This window comes from Sitophilus oryzae, unplaced genomic scaffold (genome assembly GCF_002938485.1).
Source record: "Sitophilus oryzae breed Bouriz unplaced genomic scaffold, Soryzae_2.0 scaffold_1801_pilon_pilon, whole genome shotgun sequence".
Classification (NCBI taxonomy): domain Eukaryota; kingdom Metazoa; phylum Arthropoda; class Insecta; order Coleoptera; family Curculionidae; genus Sitophilus; species Sitophilus oryzae.
Window position 1 is genome coordinate 1,911,950 of NW_022146504.1, and position 25,826 is coordinate 1,937,775.

Below are 25,826 nucleotides of genomic sequence, written 5' to 3' on the forward strand. Positions count from 1 at the left end.
GGTTTTAAAGCATTTTTTTTGTGTTGCATTTTTTTATGTTTATGATAGGGTTTGGGACAATCTTAATTCTCCCGTATACTTAATTTATTATTCATCTTTTGTATTTATTTCATTTATTTTGCAACTTACCTACAAGTAAGATTTGTTTTCAATTAAGAAAAATTAAATAAGGAATCCAACGGCTATATCAGTATGATTGTATATTTATACCCTAAGGTTTTTTCATCATCAAGAGTAGATACCTGAGCGACGGAGGTATTACCGGTCAGTTTTTATGACACTGGTCGTAGGTTATTGGGAGAAACGAGAAACTACGAGGGTGTTTTAAAAAGTAGTCGTCGAAAATAAGAGAATGGATTTTTCGACAATGATTTAGATAGGGTACTGGGTTATGCATGTAAGGTTGTGGAAAAGGCGATGTAATTCACTAGCAGCAAATTGGTCTATCGGGTTCGGATCAACGGATCCTAAAAACTATATACAGGACGTTGAATCTGGTCTAGGGACGTACTAAAGGTGGCCTAGACATGCTCCGAAAAGCACGGATAAACAGAAGGAAGTTATTGCACGAAAGGAAGAGATTTTAGTGCAAGGAAGATAGAGGATAGAGTGTGGACATATCAGATGTACGCCTAATTTATTTACGGATTTGTCATTCACGACAATGAGTGCTGAACCTGCGTTCGCTGATAAGGAGGTCAGTGATGGTGTAAGAAACTATCGACCAGAGCGTGCTGAGAATTCGGAGGGAGGAACCCTTGAATTGCTGTCTGGGATAAAAGACAGTGGCAGTAGCAGGTGGGGGAAAGGAGAATCGCCCACAGCTAGTAGCACTGGATCCACTCTGGTCGGCGATTTTACGCAAGTTAGGGGAAGCAAGGTATCTTTATACATAACGGCTCTACACAGAGAAGGCGGAAACGCTCATGGACGCCATAGGACGGAAAATTCGAACCCTCAATTCGAAGATTGCAATTGACAGAACATGTATGCGAATAACCCTTGGAATAAAAAACAATAGACTAGAAAGTACTCGTGAGTTTAACGCCTAAGTTTTAGCGCAGACCGGAGGATCAAGGCTTGGTTGCATGCAACCCTGACTGGTTAAATTCATGAAGAAATCAATAATATTGTAATTACCTGGTTATGATTGTAGTGTATCTGTATACACCCGGGTCCCTGCACACACTATAGTCTTAACCACTGAACCACTTTGCCGTCAACATTTCTACAGTTAACGGCTACAATAGAAAACCTATCATAATCCATCAAAAATCACAATAGATAACCGTTATTTGCATACTGAATGGACAGCCACACAACAGACAATATTAAAATCCACATTTTTCATACTTCGGTACCTGTAAAGAATTAGGCTCGAGCGTTATGACCATTTCTCCTTCAAGGTCGGATAGGTAATCCTCAGGAGGAGTACACTCAAGTTCAGATGGGGTACACTCAAGCTCATCTGAGGTACATTCAAAGGTTGAATGTGGGCATCTGGATATGGCGGAGCAGGAGATGGTAAAGAAATTTCTCCAGGAATATGAGGACATATTCGCCCAAGAGGGTAGACCGCTAAAAGCTAAGGCAGAGTGATTGCATAGACACAGGAGTTGGACTCCAGGGAAAAAGGAAAACTCCAGGGTTATGTAGAGATATATAGGTATATATCTGCCCAGGATATAAACCGCTAAAAGCCAACAGGCATGTGAGACATCGGAGAAGTTTAGAAACCTTACATGTGGGAAAAATCATACACCAGATACTTTTGAAGATCGAACATCTTATAAGAAGAAAAATATACTGATAGAGAAAGGGTTAGTATAATTTAACAGAGGAATTCTAAAAGGATAAAACAAAAGAAAGGTTCAGAGTAATAATTTGCATAATTTGTTTTAAAGGTACACTGAAAGAACACAATGATTTTACAATCTGATAATTTTTACGTTTTTATATGTTGGTATTTGATCATTTTTTTGTATACAATTTTTTATTTCAGGAAGAGTAATAGTTTTTATGTCTTAATTGAGTGGTGATTTATTGTTTAGAGAGATGAAAGAAAATAGGGTTAAAGGTTATTTTCGGGTATTTTATTTTGAAGACTAATTTTTTTTATGAGGTATTAAAAATTTTTATCTTAAATATAGGCTTTGAAGGTTTATAGATTTTTTGTATTAACTTAAAGAGTTTCATTGTTTATTCTATTTTACCTAAATTTACTTACTTATTACATTTCCTTTTCATTAAATTTTAGTAAATTTATTTTGAGATTTAAATAATGGTTTTTCAGATAATATCCTATGTTTTACAATTTTTTTATTGATATATAATTGCCAAAAACTTTTTTCATTTAAATGCTATTTACCTTTTATGGCTAGTATACAGGGTGTTTTGTTAGATGGACCGTTACCTGGGTCTAGAAAAAATGTTTTGTAAGTTATAACAGTAACCTAATGGATAATTTGTTTTTCTTTCAGCGTTTCAGATAATTACTTTGCCTATGAGCATTTTTCCTGCAATATTTTTTTTATTTAATTTAATAAGTCTTTATCTATTTATCAATATTTCTTGTTTTATAACTCTTTATCTAAATTTTACTGAATTTAATTAATAAGTCACAGATATAATTTTTTTAAAAGAGCTTTAACTTATGAGGTTTTCATAATAATTTTTTTTATTACTAACGTAACACTTCGATTTGATTTGGAATTTATTTTATTAATTGAATTCTTTTGATAAAAACTTTGTTTTATTGTTATTATTATTTTTTTTTTGTCATAATAGACAGAGTGTTATTATTCTATACTACGCAATAGAGACAGGAATAAAAGTGATGTTTTAAGTTTTAGGATTTCAGAATTTTAATTAAGGGCAAGTTGTTCAAAATATGGAAAATTAGCTAACCCTGGAGCTCGATGATGATAATATATCAGCAGTAAAACAGTTAACGATAGATGTAAGATGTATGTACAGGTGTACAGAGGTTTAGAAAGGAGAATACCGGGGACGATAAAAACGTAGAGCAAGCAGAAGATGTATTAGGGTATAAAAATAAGTCGATACCTATGGCCATAGATTTCATGCATTATGCTATTGGTAGTTTCTTCAGCTATAGTTCGGAGCGTTTTAAAGTTTTTTATGTTACAGTAAATTTTAAGTTTTATGGATTCCTTATTCTGCCAGCGGTCTACCTCACGACCATAGACTTAGTTTATAAGATTAATACCATTAAGCGACGAAGAAGAGGGATATCTTGCGGGACTTGTAAGATCGCAACAGATGGGTAGAGGATATCGTGAATACTACAGTGTGATGTTCACTGAACGGTTAACCATGTCAGGAGTATTTGTCACGCAGTATCTTCAAAATCATAGTGGTATTAACCTAGAAGATCAATTTGAATTACAGTTACCAGAATGTTAGACATATTCAACAACCAATTATTGATTTAATTTATCAACTGATTTAGTCGATCAATTCGTTTAGTCTCTTATCTTAGCTATAAATTAGTTAGACTTGGCTAATAGAATAGGCATCCAACTAGAAGTAGGCGTGGTGTCTAATGCCACCTATTAATCGGATAGTTGAACTAAAACTACATACGTATACCCGAATTTAGTAATTCGAACAGACAACATAAAGACACGTTATAATGAAGAAGTCAGTAATCATTCGTAGTTTAAAGTATTGGACAGTTGGTATAGTAACATTTTTAACCAAGTTTAATAATTTGAATGGGATCAGTTAAAAGCATGTGAAGATAGAGAAGACTCAGATATCATTCTTTTAGTTAAAATATGTCTAACCTAAACTGTTAGAGAGTGGAAACATCTGGCTATCCTGCAACTAAATCCTGCAGCTCAAAAAGTATCAGAACAGTCAGAAATAATCGACAACGTAATACGGATGTAAGCAACATAGAAGCGACCCTTATAACTTCTCTGATTGAAAGCCTCACTGTCCAGAATGGACTTGATGCATAGTGAGAGATTACAAACGAGGCACGGAGGACCGAGCAGAGGCAGTTTAACCTCTATAGGCATGCGTTCGTTCGTGTGACCTATGCCACTTTCCACTCAAGACATGTGTACCTACTTTTCATAATTCAGTTTGCCAATAAACGTCATCAGATGACATCAGTGAGAAGGGTAACAAGATGGATTCCTTCATGCAGAACCCACATCCAGATTTATTACAACGCCGAAGCGGAATTTTGGTTAATCTCCGAGTAGCAGCGCAGTTCCAGCGAATTCTTATGGTTAATCTGAATGAGATATCCACATAGTATTCATGGAAACATCCACATTATTCGGTTCCATCTACAGAAGAAATTAAACATCGATCAAGAACTGTGAGAACGGGAGTGGAGTGTTTCATCGATCGAGTAGTATGATCGGGTTGCGCGAAAGCAAATTGTTCGCCGCAGATATATTTTTAGTATTAAGTGTAATTTTTAATAGTTAGTATTAGATTAGCTTAACGTAAGCAGGAATCATATCGTGAACCTATTGTTTCATTTGTGTTGACCATATTATCTTATTTAATTTTATTTGCGTCATATTTCTTATATTGTTTCTTTTCAGATTTAGTTTATTTTTTTTAATTTTTTTTTTATTTTTTGGAAACAATAGCTTCCCTCTTAAGGGGAGGGCAAATTGTAACAGATTATTTCCTTTATATTATTATTTATATTATTAACAGATTATTTCCTATGTCCTTTACATTCAAGTCGATGTTTTCGGTTATTAGTTTCGGGAGAGGGTCTTTTAGCAGGAAGTAATAAAATAAACATCTTTCAAACGTGACTATTTTTAAATTCCCAAACTTATAGAAGGGCAAAGCAAATAAACTGTAGAACTTAGAAGTAAACAGAAAATTGTAAAGATAGACCGTAGATAAAAACGCTGGGACATTGTAAAACCAATAACAACCCTTGATAACATGTAACTATCGCCGGATGTTTGTAAAGGATCTGGGAACTTTAGGAAAGCCCGTATCTAGACATAAACGAGAATTAAATACGTAAAATGGTCATAGTACTGCCATCTAACAACGGGAGGTCGAACCAATTTGGTTTGAAGGGCGGTGTCAAGCTGACCAATCAAGCAAAGAACAGTACCTTTAGGGATGATCCTATTGGCGAAGTACCGAATGCACCACCCTTCAACCCTGTAATGTTGGAACCTCGGGGCTGTTTTAGGCAGAAAAGTTAGTTCGGTTTAAGTTTTTAAAAGACACGGTTCTCTCTCGGGTTCGCGAAATTCGGTAAGGTTCACGATGTGACCCCTGTAGTTTTTAAGTCTAGTGTCTACTAATAGTATTTTTTATGTCCTTTTTGTCAAATGTTTTTAATTTTCTTCTCTAAAATTATTTTAATGTGTTGTAGTAAGATTTAGTAATGAAGATTCAATTGATTATTTAATTATCAGATTTTTCAACAAAGCAGACACCAGACAATTTTCTTGTATTTTTCCATCTCTTTTCCATTTTTAGTAATAACAAGTAATTTCGATCATATATATTTTTTTTTATTTGTTCTTTATTTTCTTTTTAATATTAAATTTAAATGTTTTCTAAAAACTCGGCCGTTTTAATTCTATAGTAAAAAATAACCAAGAGTGTTTTAAAAGTATATAAATAAGATCCTTATGAACGGGCAGAATATCTCCAGAGCAGTCCCGAAAAGTCTCGAGAAATGAGCTACATATTTACAGACAGAGGTCGGGCCGCAATTAAGGTAAGTTATAATAGATTTAAGAGACTAACAGCACTAAGACAAAGCATTAAACATACGCTCCAAAGAGTCGGTGTACTTTTTATCCAAGTTTGCCTTCCGCTCAACTTAATTGTTTTTTATAATTATAAAATAGTCACGCTACCCATAGACAAGTGATTAATCCGAAAAGATTTGTCACACAATAATAGATATTTAAGGTCGTGGTGATTAACCCGCCTTCCACTCAATCTACATTCTACATTTTATATACAACCTCCTTCTTTGAATGCAATGTTTTTTCCGGTTTGAGCTGTCAAAAGTAGTTCTCTTTCTGAAAGGTGGATTCTGTGGAAACCTGCCCTCTGTGGGTTCCCTCTGCGGGTGTTCAACTAGAGAGTGCCGACTAATTTCTCATTATTATTTGATGTTCTTAGGTTAATCAGTGGAGTCATGTAGGAGGAATACAATGTTGAATGAAAGACATATTTTCTGTAACCTAATAAATAATATGTCTAAAATATTGATATATAATACCCTTGTTTATATATTCTTAAAGTTGGTCAACCTCTCGACAAAATGTACTGCCTCTGGTGAACAAATCATGAAGCTTTAAAGGAATGAAACATGTGATTAGGGGCGGAGTCAAAAATATCGATTATTTGCGGTATTTCCCTCAGAGTAATGTAATAATATAGCTCGGATTTTTTGGAACTATAATAGGGCTCAGCTGATTAAGAAAATTAAACAAAACTATTATTTCATTGTTGATTTTCGATTATTTTTGCTGTTATTTTAAGGATTCTAAACCGTATTAACCAGGGTTGGCATGATTTAAATCATGATTTAAATCGTGATTTAAATCAAGTGATTTTTTAAATTTTAATAATGTGATTTAAATAAAAAAAAATTTATTGAAACTATTATAAATCAAAAAATAACTGTAAAAGTTATAAAAATGTATCCTAAAAAACTATAAAAAATATTTCTATAACAGATATAACAGATAATAAATCGACAAAAATTTTAAATGTTATAAAACTATATAAAAATATCTATTCATCAATAATTGTTAGACCGATTTTTGAACTAATTTCGTGTGAATCCATTAGACCGCTAAACGCAGGGATTTATTTTAAAATTTATGTATAAGTAACAAAAATTCGCTGTTCGAATTCATATCATTCGCAAAATCTAGTGCAGAACTAGGTTCTTCTAATACATATAGAAACTATATCTTCATTCCCGAGAATCTATAATCGTCAGAAAATATGTTGTTTTATATTTTTTTTTGAAACGGTTGTATGTTACCAAATTCCTACCGACATTTTGATCTGCAGTTAAGTACTTTACACTTTGACATTAGATAATACATACTAATTTCATTCTTGACTTAAGACTATTTCCGAACAATAATGTATAGTTTTATTAGGAGTAAAAATTATACTTTTTTGACGATGCTGTACCTTTGAAGGACCATCGTAAAGATATTCCGACGTTACAGGGAGGCACAAAAAGTAAATTTTTACTCCGAATAGAACATACTATTTTTTTTAAAACATTACAAATAATTTTTTAATTAATTTCAAACATTGCAAATAACATAAACAGTAATGGAGCAACAATTTGTACACTCGTTGAATTTGACACTTAATATCAGTTTAATAATATATTTTTGTACTTTTGTGCTTAGGCGAAACAGTGCTTTACTTTTATGCCTAGGCGTTAAAATGACAAAAATTAATACTTTTGAGATGTTTGAAAAAAAATCCTTTTGATCTGAAGCGAACGACTTTTTTTGCGGAATATATTGGTGACCGATGTGGAAAAATCATAACGCCCCGTAGAACTGTTAGTGTTATCGGTATCGGGGTATAGATTTAGCTATTTAGGATAGGGCTTTAATTGGAAATAAGTCCTAGTCATTTGGAAATCCGATTTAAATATTGTTTTGAATTAAAATCAAAAAAATCTTATTTAAATCAAAAAAATCTTATTTAAATAAAAAAAATCAGATTTTTTTGATTTTTTTAAAAAAAATCATGACTTTTTCCAACCCTGGTATTAACAAAGAAATTATTATTTCAATATGTTGGTACATTAATGCTAATTACTGCTAATTATTAATATTTAAAAAAAGTTACATACACTTACTTTATTTCGATTTGACACAGGGCTATAAAATTTTATTTCATTCTTAGATCATTTTATTCTAAATTGAGGTTTTAGGAATTTACGATAATTTTTTTTTTGAAAACAAAACTTTTATACATTCTTGATAAATTTTTTTCTTAATTAAAAATTAAACTTGGCACTTGCTTCAATAATATTATTTGACATTTAAATAAATATGTAGGTACTTAATACACCATTTAAATCTTTATTACACGAAATAAATCTTTCTTAGCATAAAACATGATCAGAGTCAAGTTTGCTTTAACTTTATACCATATGAAAAAAAAAATGGCGTCCGGTTGGCTGGGAAATGACGATCGACGACATTTCCGATATAAATTTACATATAAAATGACAGTGATTTTCATTTCATAGCCATCGCTGACGCCGTTTATTTTCGATCAAGAATTATAGAAACTGAAAATATCATTATGTTTTAACTCACAAAGCCCGTTAAACCATAAAACTTTCTAGTATATTGTTTTATTAGGAGTAAAAATGACACTTTTTGTGGCGAGACTGTATGTTTGACATACAGCCGAAGCACAAAAAGTCATTTTTACTCCGAATAGAGCATGCTATTTTTTTCAAACGCCACAAACATTTTTTTAAACAATTTCAAACGTTCCAAATAATATAAAAATATTTAAAACTCAGGTTGGTCACCACGTCACAGGTGATAAACGGCACTATTGGTCGGCAAGCTCCACGCGCCAGTTTCAAATTTTCAAACCAGATGACACATAATAAATGTGTATAATGTGTCATAACTTTTCCAATCTCAAGCTCGATGATTTTACATAACTTTAGAGGTTATGTCCTAATTCTTCCCTATTTTAGATCTTTTTTTATTAGTGGCAATTGAACAATATGGATATTTTTTTTGTATGGCATAATATGACGTCACAGGCAATATGCGCAAACTGAACGAAATTGGAGCCGCTATCGATCATACCTTGTTTTCAAGTTTTAACTATGGTTACGGCTCGTTGAATTAGAGACTTATGTCATTTTAATATATTTTCATAATTACAGTTGAGGGTTGGAACCTTTGGTGTTACACAGCAAAATAAAACACTAAATCACCACAATACACCAAAACACTTTTACTTTTACACTGGACGCGCGTTTCGCTAACCATGTTAGCATCATCAGCAGATAGACTGATAGTTTATAATCATCTGCTGATGCTAACATGGTTAGCGAAACGCGCGTCCAGTGTAAAAGTAAAAGTGTTTTGGTGTATTGTGGTGATTTAGTGTTTTATTTTGCTATATTTTCATACTTTCATGCTTAGGGGTAAAAGTGCTTTACTTTTATGCCTAGGCGTTAAAATTACTTTTTTATATTGTCAATCACGTCGCAAAACTTATTACTTTTGTCACGTTTGAAAAAAGTAATATTTTGAAACTAACTGGTATATTTTTCTGCCACAACAAAGTTATTATACAGGGATAAATGATAAGATCATATTGAAATACGCTACTGGGTAAAAAAAATTGGCTAAATTTTATTAATAATACTCCATTTCAAAAATTATTTTCCAAAATAATTAATATTTTTTAATAATTGATTGCAATTAGTATTATTTGACTAGTTTAATTTGATTAATAAGACTAGATTAATTTAATTTAGAATAAATTTGATCAGATTTTTTTTGGTATATTCAACTACCAGAAAACCAAAATTTTATGATAACGCACTTTTAAACAAAGTTGAAGGAAGATTATAATGTATCTATCACAATATTTAAAAGAACTACTACAATTATTGGAAGAAAAACAAAAAGAAAAAAATACCCAAATACCTTCACCTTCTACTCAACTACAAAATAAATGAATATAATCTCTTACAAGAACACTACACAAACTACTTCTTGTATTCTACACTAAACAAATTATCAAACTTATTAATTAATCAAACATAAAGAAAAAATAACCAAATTACCCCTTCACCTACTACTTAACTTCAAAATAAAATATAAAAACACTACTAAATTACTTCTGGTAGTCTACACTAAACATTATAATCAAACTAAATAAATTAAGCTAATTTTACAATACAACTACAAAGAAATAAGAAAATGTTTTAAAACTACAAGAAACAAAACTTCGATACGTGCAACCAGTATAATAGATCAAGCGGACAAAGAATATGAAATACTTTAAAATGTGCATTCAGAAAGAAAAAATATCTCGAAAATTATCTAAACAAACATTTTTTTTTCTTATCAGTGAAAAACATCGGCCTTGTCGGCCTTGCGGAATTTGTCGGGTATTTACAATGGTCGAATTGTATAATTACCAGCTTTTAATAGCATATCTAATAGACAAAAAGTATCTGGTCGATTAGTAACCAATTGGCACAGTCCGAAAATTATCGATTTTTATTTTCTCTGTTTTTATTTGCCGCTTTAAAATTCAGAGTAACAAAAAATATTTTTCTGTAGTAAAAGACTGTGAAATACGCCCCGCCATCTGGTGCTTTACATCCATAAACGTCTTAGGTTGAGCTACTTTAAAAATTCATATACAAGGATAATACTGAATATATTTTATGTATTAAAATAAAAACCTCCTTCTTTGAATGCAATGTTTTTTTTTCCGGTCTGAACTGTCAAAAGTAGTTCTCTTTCTGAAAGGTGGATCCTGGTGTAACCTAGAGGTGTGTAGTTCATGAACAAACTAGTTCCAATGAATTATTCCGACACCGGAATGAAAGGAACTAGTTCCTGGTTTCTCAAAGAACTAGTTTCTCAGAACCTATTCCGGGATCGAGACTGTGACCGATATATAATGATATGCGACGGCGACGCGTAGCCCGATGCTAGGCAGGAGTAGGGAGTGCCAGCCGTATGTGATCGAATCCGGACCTAGAGGAAATAATTAAAAGACTAGTTCACGGGAATCTATTCAGCCGGCAGATCCGAGATATAATACAAGGCGACGACGATGGATTCGGCCTTGTCTATTGCCACAGCCGGCGTAATTACCACAGAAAATTGTCGTTGATACTGCTTTTGATTTTTAGTTAGTTGTAAAATATTTTATGGGAATTTTTCACTTTAGGTCCCTAAAATTAAGAAATATTTTATAAAACGAAGTAGATATTCTGAATTTTTAGACAAAAACAAAAAGCTTGAAGTGAGGAAAAATGCAATTTTTCGTAAATTTGCTCCAATTGATTTGTGATATAGTTTTTTAAACTCTGATTTAAGTTTCTTTTTAATTTTTTTTTATCTGCAATAAAACTTATCTATATGTTTTTAACATACACAGTTACACGTCTCGTTATATTTCGTACATTATAAAAATTATACAGATCATACTGTGAATAGTTCTGACTGACAACGAAACCCATTAGCAAGCAACGGGAATGTCAATGTTAGTCGGCTACTATTGTGAAATAAAGACCTAGTTCAAGGAACTATTTCTCTGGAGGAACTATAACTAAGGAAGTAATTCCTCCCAAGGAACTAGAATTTCCACCTCTGGTGTAACCTGCCCTCTGCGGGTGTTCAACTATAGAGTGCCGACTAATTTCTCATTATTATGAGATCTTCTTAGGTAACTCAGTGGAGTCATGTAGGAGGAATACAATGTTGAATTAAAAGGACATATTTTCTGTAACCTAATAAATATGTTTAAAATACTAATATAATATTGAACATAATTTATGCAGCTGTTGGCAAAATACAATTTCCTCGAAAAGAGTAATCTCTTAATAAATGTATTAGCACTTAACATAATATGACAATATAACATAGGTATCTAGGAAAATTGCGCAAACACAAATGACCAATATTGAAACACGGTCCATTCAATAAAAATCAAATCAAAGTAACAACCATAGATAAGAGACTTATGCAACAACATATTAAAAGAAATGACAATGACAATTAACTGACAGTTATTGCTTTTTTTCGGCAACCTTCTGGTTCAGTAAAATGTCGAAATTATTTTTTTTATTATGCTATTTACTTTCGGTCAATTTTTCCGCGGCCATTTGTTTTCGGGCAATTTTCCCTATACTATAATATTATAGCTTATTAACAGAAATTAAACGGCTCATCATACATTTGAAAATTATGAAATTTTTGACGTATTGCTAGAAATTATTAAAATCGACAAGAATACTTAACTAAAAAATATAAAATTTCGATAGCATTTGCAAGTTTATTTAATTTTCAAATTGAAAAATACCTGACAAAGGAAACCTTTCCATAACTTGTAATCATATATCGAAAATACATCCCAATAATGTCCAACAAAATAATATTGCAATGTTTTGAGAAACGTTTTATGCTCTTTAAATGTCCTTGTCAAGTGACAGATAGTTAGAGTATTATGCTCAGCTAAAAATAATATTTACCAAATACATTTTTTATTAATTACACATAGTTATATTAATGCCAAACCACAAATTTATTTGCGGATTGTAATATTTAAAACTAACTTTTAAGTCTTTTTAGTGTCACCACCACTAATTTAATATAATATTCTAATTTATGTATTTATATTACAATATGGGTGGGTAATATTATAACAAGTGTGGTTCAGGAAGCAGAATCTTAATAGCTGCTAGAACACATTTCATAGGTCAATTTTGTTTTGTTAAACATAAAATTAATTAATTCATCCAACTATATGCACACATAACGAAACTGATTTGTATACCCACATATCCAACACATAACCTTCTTTCTACAGGAAGTGTGCTATATCATTGATTCTGGGAGGTCATAAGATTTTTAAAAACAAATATAAACGAATAGTAACATTCGCTAAATTTGTTTTCGGCCTTAGATATAAAACCATTACTATAACTTACAACTTACCGAAAGCTATAAATAGAATGAAGTAGGTTACTCGTTGGACTTTTTTACGTAAGTTACACGACAGCTGATATTGTTTCATGCTAACTTCTATTATATGCCATTGTTTAACGAATTCTGGCCAAGACCTGGCTATATTGAAGTATAAGATTTTCAAAATTAATATTTCAGAATAAAAAACAAAGAAATCTAAAACAGAGAAACATAATAATTATTACTTCAATTATTTAAAAATTAATCGCTTTATCGTCACTGTGTTGTATACTTTTTGTTACGGAGATTCAGTTAGTTTATTTAGGAGATTCAACTATTCTAACTGGTGTGACATAATATTTATTCCATTATGATTATTGTTAGTTCCCAGTAGTTAATGCGCAGAAAAAAAAATCGTGGGTGTTTGGGGAGGCTTGAAAGGAAACAATGTTTTTTCGACGTTTCGCGACTTTATTGTCGTTTCTTCAGGCACTATAGGAGAAGCAGTTCTTTTAAAAATATCAAAATAAAATTAACTGACCACTTACCCAAAACATATATTAATCCACATTATGCCTACAAACATTCATGGCGATTCCAATCGCCAACACTAAGACACATACAGACGAATCGAACAGACACTTAACCGATATTTTTGGCCCGATATACACAACGATTTTTTTTTCTGCGCATAATATTTATTGATCATTACATGAGATTTTGTTTTTTAATAATAATAATAGCACCCGTATATAGCGTTTGATGCCTTGGGTGTAGCAAGGTACAGCTTGCCATACTAGAGCCGTTCGGTAGGAAGGTAATGTGGCTAGCACTACGCTTCAACCGCCTATTATTACATCAGGATTGTGAATCCCAAATACTCATTTAAGGCTCAGTAGACCTAGGTACACAAACTATTTTTATTTTAATAAAATAGTCGGCTGATGAAATGCCAGGTGTTGGATTCGAAACCACAACCTTTAGACTGGTAGATGAGAGCTGTAACCTCTACGCTACTGGGCACCTAGATTTTGTTTTTAACTGATTTAAAGTAAATTTTACTTTCGAATTCATTTTTTTCAATTAAAGAATAAAAAAATCGACATAATACATTTTAACCAATTATTGCATTCATATATGTGTTACCGCACTTTTTAGTTTTAATAGATATTTACGATACAAGTGAGTTAACAGCATCATTAAGATACGCGTGTGAAAGTTGCACGAGTGCGTAGCACGAGTTGTGTAACCACACATTATCTTAATAGAGTTAACTCGCGTGTATATATAACCTACAATATTTTATCTACATCTAACTATAAAAACACATCATGAATTTTAAAAATTATTGTACTTAACTATATACCTATCTTAAAAATCAATTACCTTAATACCTTTCTTCAAAAAACACCAAGCATGGCAATGTCAATATGACAGTAAATAATACTGATGTCACTAGTTTAAAAAATGAGCGATTCGGAAAGTATTCCCTCTGACATTGAAGAAGAGGCATTCAGAGCCATTTCTGGATTGCTTCCAGCAAGATCGAAACAGAAGTATGAATATACATATACTCTAAGTATGAAAAATGGTGCACCGAAAAAAAAGTACATAACTATGGAAATAAAAAGGTACTCATAACATATTTTTCCAATTTATCCGCTACTTGTAAGCCTTCGTCTCTTTGGGCTTTCTATTCAATGATACGTACTATGATAACTATTAAAATGAATAATATATATACAGGGTCCGGCAATAGTGCATCTGTAGCTCCTAGAATAGAAAACTTGGGAATTTTGTTTGAGTGTAAACCTAAAGTATTGTTAAGGTCAAGGTGTATTACTGGTTGCATAACTGGGGAATTCGCCAGACAGTAAAAGAAAATGTTAAGGTCAAGGCGTATTACTGGTTGCATAACCTGGCGAATTTGCCAGAAAGTAAAAGAAAATTACAGAATTCTTTAGAAAATTCCAGAAACCATCGCCAGGGGGTATATAAGGCCCGCGCTTTGACATTTGGACCAGTCTGAAGATAGTCTGAAGTCTGAAGTTTGATAATACCGCGAAATACCGTTAGAGTAATAGTAGTTGCATAAATTGTGTTGTAAATAGTATAAGTTGTGTGTACAGAGTGAGACAAATAAATTCGTTAAGTACTTTATCGTGAGTTTAAATAGTGTACCCACGGAATCCGTAACAGTATGTACGAGGATGTATTTCAGGAAAATATTTTAACTTCTATAGGGTGGCTCAAAAAAGTGTGAATGGATCAGGATGAGTTTTTTTAAATGAAACACCCTGTATATTATTGCATTTTTGGCTTCCTTTCGGATCACTTTACATAATCCTAAGACATGAGAAAATATATTTTGATAGTTTCAGAGATATTAATAAATAAATACAAATTATAAATTTTTCAGCCTTTCTTAAAAAAGTGATTAATAATTCAAGAACTGTCCTGAAATCAAAACTATATTAGGTATTTACTTTAGATGGTCTGTAATTAATACTGCTATAGTTATAGAAATCGTAAATCATACAGGATGTTCAAAATTCTACGCCAAACTTTCTAAAATATAAAATAATTTTTCTTCGTTTTTTTAAATGGAACACCCTGTAGATTATTTTTTCAATAGGTGGAGCATTAAGAAATGAACATTTTTTGTATTTAGAGTATTTCAAAATTTTTAACGGTTTTGCAGATATTCGCGGTTTTATATTTCATATGGGATTTTCCACAGTAAATTTTTATCAAAGCCACCCAATAATTTTTCTCTCGTATTTTACCATTGAATGCGCCATATGAAATAATACTGCGTGTATCTGCAAAACTTTTAAAATTTTTGAAATACTTTAAATACAAAAAATGTTTATTTTTTAACTCTCCATATAATGAAAATATAATATACAGGGTGTTTTATTTAAAAAAACAAAGAAAAGATATTTTCTATTTTAGAAATTTTGGCTTAGAATATTGAACATCCAGTATGATTTACAATTACCATATTTATAGTAAAGTATGAACAAACTATCTAAAGTAAATACCTAATATAGTTTTGATTTCAGAACAGTTCTTGTGGTTTTAATAATTTTTTTAAGAAGGGTTGAAAAATGTATATTTTTAATTTATTTTTTAATATCTCCGAAACTATCGAAATATATTTACTCATATCTTAGGATTATGTAAAGTGATTAGAAAGGAAGCCAAAAATGCAATAATATACAGGGTGTTCCATTAAAAAAAAATAATCCAGATCCACTCACACTTTTTTTGAGCCACCCTATAGAAGTTAAAATATTTTCCTGAAATACATCCTGTTACATACTTTAGGTTTGCACTTAAACAAGACTTCCAAATTTTTTATTCTAGGAGCTACAAATTGCCAACGCACTATTGCCGGACCCTGTATATGCTTGATCAGGCATTTACTTGAAAGAATGTTCACACTGTATCATTAACATTTATAATAAATAAGTTTTCATGTTTTTATAATTATTATTATCAATAGAACAGTTTATTTGTATTTAGTGCAAAATACATGTTTTAAAAAATATTTTTTTCTCTTTGGTAGTCATCTAAACAAGGAGTGCGGTAATGAAAATGCGTGAGTTAAGAAGCTCTTACCTCACTCAAAATGCGTGAGTTAAGAGCTTCTTAACTCATTGACGTAGATAAAAATATGTAAAATACATACCTAAACGCAACTGATCCACACCATTGACAGCTATGTATCTAAGCAGGATCAGATAGTTTAAGACAAATAATACGAAAGTAATAAAGGCATATACCATTTTACCAGAAAACCACTTAAATCGTAATGATTTTTCACTGGGATATTCAATTCCAGATATTGGTATGTAACTGAAAATTTGGGCACATTTTAGAGGTACACGCATTGCTACATGAAATGTGTTACAATGTTCTTCATCTTTTAGCAATAAGTTATTCTTTTTAGTTTTAGCAATCATTTTTAAATTAAACCAAAGTTTTCGGCCTAAAAAATAAAATATGCGGAATTCCAATTTTTATCATTACCCATATAATATACAAAAAATATTTTAATAGGTATAACAACAAACTTATCTTAATATATAGGATGTGCCAATATTCCGAAATTTTTTTCTTAGTATTAAATATCCCGGAAAAACTGCGAACTGTAAGACATTGTGTTTGTTCCCATATAATATATGGGTTGGCTTATCACAGAGTATTGGAACACCCTGTATTATTTAACTCAAATTGCAAAAAAGTATAGGAGATAAACCCATAAAAAATACCTATTTAAAACTTTACCTGTATAATCTACATTTATTATTTTTATATTTTTTAATATCTTTCGACTTCGACATTTAAAAAAAATCAGATTAATTTTAAAAGTCTCGATTTTATCAGCTAAATTAAAAAGAGGCAAGAGTTATAACAAGAACAATTATTTTTTATTATGAGTTAATATATTTGTAAATTGTAAATTTATATTATAACGGAATAAAAATAGAGAAAAAAATACAATATTTATTACACAGGGTGTCACAGAAATAAGTGCAAGTATATTAAGGGGTGGTAGATCTCGATAAAAGAAACATATTTTCTCTTTATCGTTTTTCAAAAAAGTCCAAAATTACGGAGTTATTTTACTTTGAATATTTCCAAAAAAAAATATTTTTTGCTTAAATTTTGAGGACCACTGGATCTTTTCTGGATTTTCTTTTTTGTAAATTTAATCTAATACCTATGTTGCCATATTATCAAGAAATTATGTTTTTTAACTAAAAACTAAACAAATTTTCAAAAAAAATTTCACTAGTAATACCACTAGAGGTCAAATTATTTCCGGAAATATTTTCGAGCTCATGAATATTTTGAAAATTATCCCGAGTCGAAGACGAGGAATAATTTTCTAAAAATATTCATGAGCGAGAAAAAATTTCCCGATTTAATTTGACCTCGTGTGGTATTCGGTAAGAAAATTCCACACCAAATTGTGTTTGAAAATCAAATATTTAAAATGTCATGGTACAAAGAAAACAAGGTATGATCGATAGCGGCTCCAATTTCGTTAAGTTTGCGCATACCACCTGTGACGTCATACGCCATACAAAAAAATATCCATATTGTTCAATTGCCACTAATAAAAAAAAGACCTAAAATAGGGAAGAATCAGGACATAACCCCAAAAGTTATGTCAAATTATCGAGCTTGACATTTGAAAAATTATTTTCGCGTTTATTGTGTCATCTGTTTGACAATTTGAAATTGGCGCGCGGAGCTTGCCGACCAATGGTGCCGTTTATCACCTGTGACGTAGTAACCAACCTGCGCAATATCATACCTTGTATTCTTTGTATCATGTTAAAATGTATTTTTCGATTTTTGGTCGACTTCATTATTTAGTTACTATGGTAACTAAGTGACACCCAAACCTAAAAACCATTTCAGTTTTGAAGCTGTCAAGCGACACGACTTAAAAAAATGTTTCGCTTCGGTCAAGAAAGCAAAGGAAATATTGGTCAGCAGATTAAGCAGTTGTCACCCGCGAATACTAGGAAATCGAAGTCAAGCGTATGAAAGCAGTTTACAAACTTTTGCGCAGAAAAATCGTATGATTTCGACAGAGCGGATATGCCTGTGGAAGAACTGGCGCTTATTCTTGAAGACTATAGGTTCAACATGCGAAAAATATGTGTGTTATCAAAGTTTTATGGAACTCCACAGCCAAGCAGTTGCAGGAATATTTTTTCGAAAGGTATAATGGCAAATTTAATCCATTCTCTGACATAGAATTTGTGAACGCAAGAGCTGCAAAAAATGCTAAGCGTCGGAAGCTACATTTAATTCAGTCCATTCAAGTCCTACATTTTCGCTATTAAGAAGAAAGGAGGTGTCCATAGAATATAGAAAACATCTCAGCTTTGTAACTGAAATGTATCAAAATTATCATGTAAACAAATAAAAACCAGACTCTCAAAAACATATTCTGTCATTATAAACGTCAAAAAATTTCCAGTGTAATTTGCTGTTGGGTGCCCACAAGGAAAAAATTTTCACTAAAATGTATCCGTTGCCATGGTGATTTGTCAAAAAAACACGTTTTTATTGGTTAAAAATTACAAGTGTGGAATTTTCAAAAAAATTTAGAATTTTCAATTTTTTTTTTCGCGAAAAAAACCTCATAGACGTGTTTCTGTGGTTGAACTATACTACCAGTTAAAATACTTGCACTTATTTCTGGGACACCCTGTATTATCGTATATGGGCATAAACATCAGTACCACACGATCAATCGTATATGGGCATAAACATCAAGCCACAGACGTCATTACTTCGTAAAAAGAAACGTTCTATCCTTTTTTATTTTTTCTATAATTAATTAATGTTAATTTTTGACAAGTTTTATATCAATTTTTCGCATATAACCTCGAGAGATTGACCTGGCTAAAATTGTCATCGATTGCCATTCTCCAGCCCTCTTTGACGCCGTTTTTTTGTAATACGGTATAAATAAAATACTAATGTAATGTTGTAAAATGTAATGTAATAAAAAATAATAAATATGTTGTAACTATTTATATGTATTATTATTAATAAAATTGTATTTTATATAAATACCTCTCATATTAAATTTTATTAAGGGCATCTAAATTTTATTCCACACACACTATATTTTAGTATACTGCTTTGGACTTGGAGTTCTTTTACAGGTTTATAATATATTAAATAGGTACACATCCAGGACGTTCAGGTTATGTATTTAGTAAAGTGGGAAGGGATAACTAAATATATGTATTTTGTTTCAGAAGCATGTTTATTCAACAAAAATACCAGGTAAATATAACTCATACTCAAAGCACCACTTCTAATGTTTGTAAGTTGGTTGGCTAGGTAAATAGGTAAAATTTAAACTGAATTCTTTATTATTTAATAGAATATATCTATTTTATTGTTTATTAAAAAACATATAAAAATAGAACTTGAAAAACATATATCATAATTAATATATAATCAGATTATTAATATGCAGGTGGACATAGAACTACGTATATAATACTACGTAATCTTGAATCAAAATAAATTAACTGAACATAATTTACCGTTATAGAAGTGTTTCGCTTGTTAAGAGGGTATCAAATTTTAATAAACCTAAAGCTTCATTCAGACCCTCGCAATTAGTGGAATATAGTGATTTCAATTAGCGTAGAAGTTGTAATAAATCGAAAAAAGATGAAGACTTTAACCCCCTGTAGTTACGAAACGAAGCAGAATCGGACCTATGTTAATAATCTTAACTGCCTTAAGACAGCAATAATTATTCCTCTGCATAAAGGAGGAGATAAAGATCAAGCTTCGAACTATCGCCCAATTGCTCTCCTGCCCACATTATCTAAGATCATTGAAAGATTGGTTAAAAAAAGGCTTCTATTTTTCTCCTTAAATATAAAGTACTTTCTACCCATCAATTTGGATTTCTAAGTAACAGTTGCACAAATGATGCTATGTTCGACCTTTTTAATAATGTATACCCTAGCCTGAATAACCATCACACTACAGCTACAATTTTCTGTGATTTCTCTAAGGCTTTCGACTGTGTAAATCATAATATTTTAATTAACAAATTGCAATACTATGGATTCAGGGGAGTGCCGCTCGAATGGCTTAAGTCGTATCTTGGCAACAGAAGGCAGCTTGTGAGGATTGATACGTCTATATCTTCTTGTAAGCCTATAGAATGTGGTGTCCCTCAGGGTTCAGTACTTGGCCCTATTTTATTTCTGGTTTTTATCAACGACATTGCAAATCTAGACATTAGCGGTAAAATCTGCCTCTTTGCGGACGATACTAGTTTCACTTGAAGCGGCCGAGATGTTACGGCACTATATAATACTATATCCAGTGACTACACCATTAAATATTGGTGCGATTCTAATCTCCTATGCCTCAACCTTCAAAAAACTAAAGTTTTGTCATATAAAAGTACTATACAACCTTTTGTACTTAATAACACCACTATTGACGTCGTGGACTCTGTGAGATTCTTAGGACTTGTTGTAGACAACTGGTTAAAATGGAACTGGCACATCGAAGCCTTATCAAAGAAACTAAGCTCTGCCTGTTTTGCGCTAAGATCAGTTTCTAAAAAACTCATCAACCTCTAGAATGGTCTATTATGCCCTTTTTAAGTCGCATCTTCGTTATGCCCTTCCATTCCGGGGTACTTGCTGCGAGACAAAATTTGATCGTATTTTCAAACTTCAAAAAAGAACAGTTCGATAGTTATTGGGACTAAACAGTAGAACTCACTGCCAGAATTTCTTTAAAAATTTCAAAATACTGACTCTTCCTTCCTTATTCATTTTTGAATCCGTTTGCTTAATCCGCAAGCACATATTCTCCATTCCGGAAAGGCCTTCTCACAACTATCCACTTAGGAATGCGGAGCACGATATTTATCTGCCAACCCCGAGCTCAGAACTAGTTAAGGACTCAATACTGTACAATGCCAAGAAAATGTACAATCATTTGCCTTCGAATATCAAGTCACTTTCATTCTTTCCCGCATTTCGCAAAGCTCTGATATCATACTTACTGGAGAGAGCCCTCTATGCAGTAAACGACTTTTTTGTTCATGTTTAATTATGAACAATTTTGAATTTTAAAATTTTGATCATCTCACACACTGGTTAAAGGTCTAGTATTTAATATTTAATATTTTATAACTCTTGATTTTATGATATATAACATGATTTTATCCATTTACAGTTTTCCTTTTGTAAAATTTTCTAGATACGCCTGTGTTCTGCAATGTCCATATATGTTTTATTTGTAATTTTATGACGTAAATTTTTGAATTGATTTGTATTGTATGACATTTTTTTATTATTTGTATATTTGTTTTTGTGCTTTTTTGTTTTGTGAATGCCTTGTCGATGAGGCTGTCTTGGCTTTTGTACAATAAAGCGTTGTTTTCTTATTTTTACGAGAGGAATCTTCCCACAAGGGATGGCATGTTTTTAGAAACACCCTGTATTTCAATATATTATTATACAGGGTCGTTGATATGTATAGGAACGGTTGATTATTAGGTAAAATATGCGAGGTATCGTAAAAGTTGATAAGAAATAAAAAGTTATATATAGGATTTTTAAATATCTAATATATATATATATATATATATATATATATATATATATATACAAATCAGTTTATAACGTTCTTCGACGTCTTCTGATTTCCAGTCTCCATTGGTCTCTGTCTGTCCAGAGGTTTTCGTCTATTCCTCTTGTTCTGATGTCCCCCGTCTATTCCTTCTCTCCAACTCCGTCTAGGTCTCCCTCTCTTGCTTTTGCCTTGTGGGGTCCAATTGAGTATTTTTTTCGGGATTCTGTTCTCTTCCATTCTTTGTACGTGCCCGTACCACCTGAGTTGGTTAATTTTGATGTCTTCTGATATTCGGTGTTTAACGCCCATGATGTTCTGAATTCTTTCATTTCTAACTCTATCCAATATCGATTTTCCGGCCGCGCGCCTCCAAAAGTCCATTTCTGTAGCTTCGAGTAACTTAAGGTTTCTTTCTTTCAAAGGCCATACTTCACTACCATAACTAATGATACTTTTAACTATGCTGTTATAAATTTTGTGTTTGTTTTCTTTTGATACGGCCTTATCCCATAAAATACTGTTGAGTTGTCTAATTGCTTGTCTTCCCTGGTTGTTTCTATTAGCTAGTAATAAATTGAAGTATACAAGGTCGGTCATAAAAAAATTATTTTCAAATTTGTAAAATGACCGCTAGAGGGCGCAACTAAGAAATAATAAAATAAAAAAATAATAAGAAAATAAGAAAATAGAATTTTTACAGAATTTTGCCTAGATAATGAGTACTATAAATAATAGCTTCATAATCTTCAGTAAATTTTAGATTTTTTTTGTTAGATCTATCTTTATTTAAATGTTAATAACTCCAGACTGGATGATCAGAATCCAACAAACGAGGGCTCGTTTAAAAGAGCGTTTCTTACTCTATATTATACCATAAATAATAATAATAATAAGGTTTTGAACGTAGACGCTAGGGAGCGCTTTCTTACAATTTAACAAACATAGCGCGTTTTTTCAAAAAAATTAAATACAATAGTATATGTAATTTTAGCTGATAGTAAAGAGTAGTAAAAGCTTAAAAAGTCAGCGAAAACCGCATCTTTATATCTTCTTTCAAACCTAAGATATTAGCAAAATTATAATAAATACCAAAAAATAAGCCCTTAATTACCTTATTTTTACAACACGGTATCAGTAGCCCTCTTGATTATGCCCATTTTAACAAAACATTTAGATAAAAACAGTTAGTTTATTTTAAAATCGACGAAATACCAGAATACCATAATACCAGATATATTCATATATAATAATTAAGATGATTCATGATTGATGAACGATGATTCAGTGAAGTCATGGTAGGCTTTGAAAAAAAGTTGCTTTTGACGTAATAGTATAAGCGTCAAATTGTTATGAGATCAACATTTTGATAGTCTTTTATCTTTTGATTGCTTTGCGTTGCAAAATGTTCTAACAACTTCAATTACTTCAAATAGTAAAGGCATTTTGAAAAAGCAATTAAAACATAAAAAACGCTGCTAAGACTATCAAAATGTTGGTCTAATAACAATTTGACGTTTATATTATAACGCCAAAAGCAACTTTTTTCCAAAGCCTACCATGACTTCACTGAATCATCGTTTCTTGTTCACTGTTACTAATATCTTATATTACTATCTTAATTATTTGATATTAATACATCTGGTATTATGGTATTCTGGTATTTTGTTGATATTAAAATAAACTAAATGTTTCTATCTTATTTTTTTGCTAAAATGGGCTTAATCTAGAGGGCTACTGATACCGTGTTATAAAAATAAGATAGTTAAGAGCAAATTTTTTCGTATTTATTATATTTTTGCTAATATCTTCGGATTGAAAAAAGATATCAAGATGCGGTTTTCACTGACTTCTTAAACTTTTATTTCTCTTTACAATCAGCTGAAATTACATATACCGTTGTATTTAATTTTCTTGCCCTCTAGCGTCTACTGTTAAAGGCATATTATTATTGTTTATATGGTTTTACATAGAATAAGAAACGCTCTTTTAAACGAGCCCTCACTTGTTAGATTTCGGTCATCCAGTCCGGACTTATTAACGTTTAAATAAAAACAGATCTAACCTTCCCCCACCACTTTATTTTAGCAGATAGGGAAAAATGGTTCTGACAGAAAAAGTCCGAAATTTTCTTAAGATTATGAAGCTATTATTCATAGTAGCCCTTATCAAGGGAGAATTTTGTAAAAATTGCATTTTCTTATTTGCCGTAGCAGTTGCGCCCTCTAGCGGCCGCTCTACAAACTTGAAAATAATTTCCAGCAATTTCTCATGGCCTCTTTAATTATAAATATTTTTTTGCTCAGGTTCTACGGCCAATACTTTCCGAGATACAGCCGAGAGCTATTCTTAGTGGGACACCCGGTATATTATTGCATATTTCAATTATTCCATGAATTCTAAGCAAAAACCGTAATACAATGTACCTCAAATCAACCGTTTCCGAGTTATTAATTTTTTGAAAATATTACTTAAACAATTCAATTTAATGAATTTCGATGTGTTAGGTTTCATTTAATGATGCCATTATGGAGTGTAGAGGTAAGGAGAAATAACTCCGTGCATTAAAAAATGGTAAAAAAAGGGAAGAATTAGGATGGCACTGCTGTAGCAAGATCCTAAAACTTAAGACATGCGCCGAACATTTTAGAACAGATGATTCAAGACATAAATATATGACGTGAAGCAAACGCGAAGCCGCGGGTTTCGAAAAAATACAATTTTATTTTCATGTTGCATGAAATAAATTACAGATTTTTATTCAGCAGCAATAGACTAGGCCCTTTTTTATTGTTTCTCATAAGTTATTTCGCAAATATCATTCAAGACGACGAAAAAATATTGTGATCGTTTTAGTTTAAAATTAATGTTAATTATAATTAACACAGATAACATGATATATATATATATATATATATATATATATATATATATATATATATATATATATATATATATATATATATATATATATATATATATATATATATATATATATATATATATATATATACTATTTCAGTGCTGTGTTATTTATTAGAATGTCTTTCTTTCCACTAGTTAGTTGTACATACAGTTTAATTATTGCTCAATTCATTTTGAGACCCACTTTATTGCTGGCTGTATTTTATATATAAAATTACATGAAAAATATCATCGATCATCATCCCAGCGAACTGGACGCCGTTTTTTTTAACATACGGTGTTACTCTTTATGTGTGGATTGTGACTTACTACTTACATGTATAATATTCATTTAATGGTTCCCGTTTTGATTATGATGTTCAAATTTTGGTATTTTATTATCTTGTTGCTCTATAAAATGTTGATCTTTATATGTATAATATTAGTCTTTTATGCTCCTATTTTATTTAATTGCTCCTGTTGTTGCACCTCAGAATTTAAATTAAACTGATATTCCCTTGTAGGTAGGGCTTTGTCCTTCAATATTTTCCTATCTAAATACTCTAAGTGGACAATATTTCCGATGACAATTTTTTCATAAATTTTTACATTCTCTTCTTTAAAATGAAACTGGCACACCTTATCGGTAAGTTTCAAAGCAATGCCTAATGCTTTAGACCATTGCTGTAATCTAATTGCTGTCTGAAAATCAATACTTAATATTATCCTGATGATTTTGATTAAAATGATAAATTATTAAAAGAATGAAACACTTAGTTAAATATTTTTCTAGTTAAATATATTTCTTGGAAGTACAATTTTAATGTATTTCCTACTTGTTTAAAAAAGCCAACAATTTGTTGAATGTCTGTCAAACTTTAAAATCATTAAAAATACATTTTATTTGGCTGTAAAGATATATTTTGTATACGTATATCAATAATCTTACGAAAAACCTTTACTACACTTTTGATTCATTCTAAATTTTACATATGATACTGAATTATCTGTATTTTACATACCTTAGGTTGGAAAGAAGATATCCTGTGTCGTTTTATTTGCTCTTTTTTCCCA

At 31.2% G+C, this 25,826-nt stretch overlaps 1 protein-coding gene across 1 annotated transcript; it reads right to left on the reverse strand.

The window, feature by feature from the left end:
- Positions 1 to 21,890: 21,890 nt before the first annotated feature.
- LOC115882963 lies at positions 21,891 to 22,448 on the reverse strand. The gene has a single exon (XM_030901232.1). The coding sequence runs from the start codon at positions 22,446 to 22,448 to the stop codon at positions 21,891 to 21,893; it is 558 nt and encodes a 185-aa protein (XP_030757092.1).
- Positions 22,449 to 25,826: the final 3,378 nt, after the last annotated feature.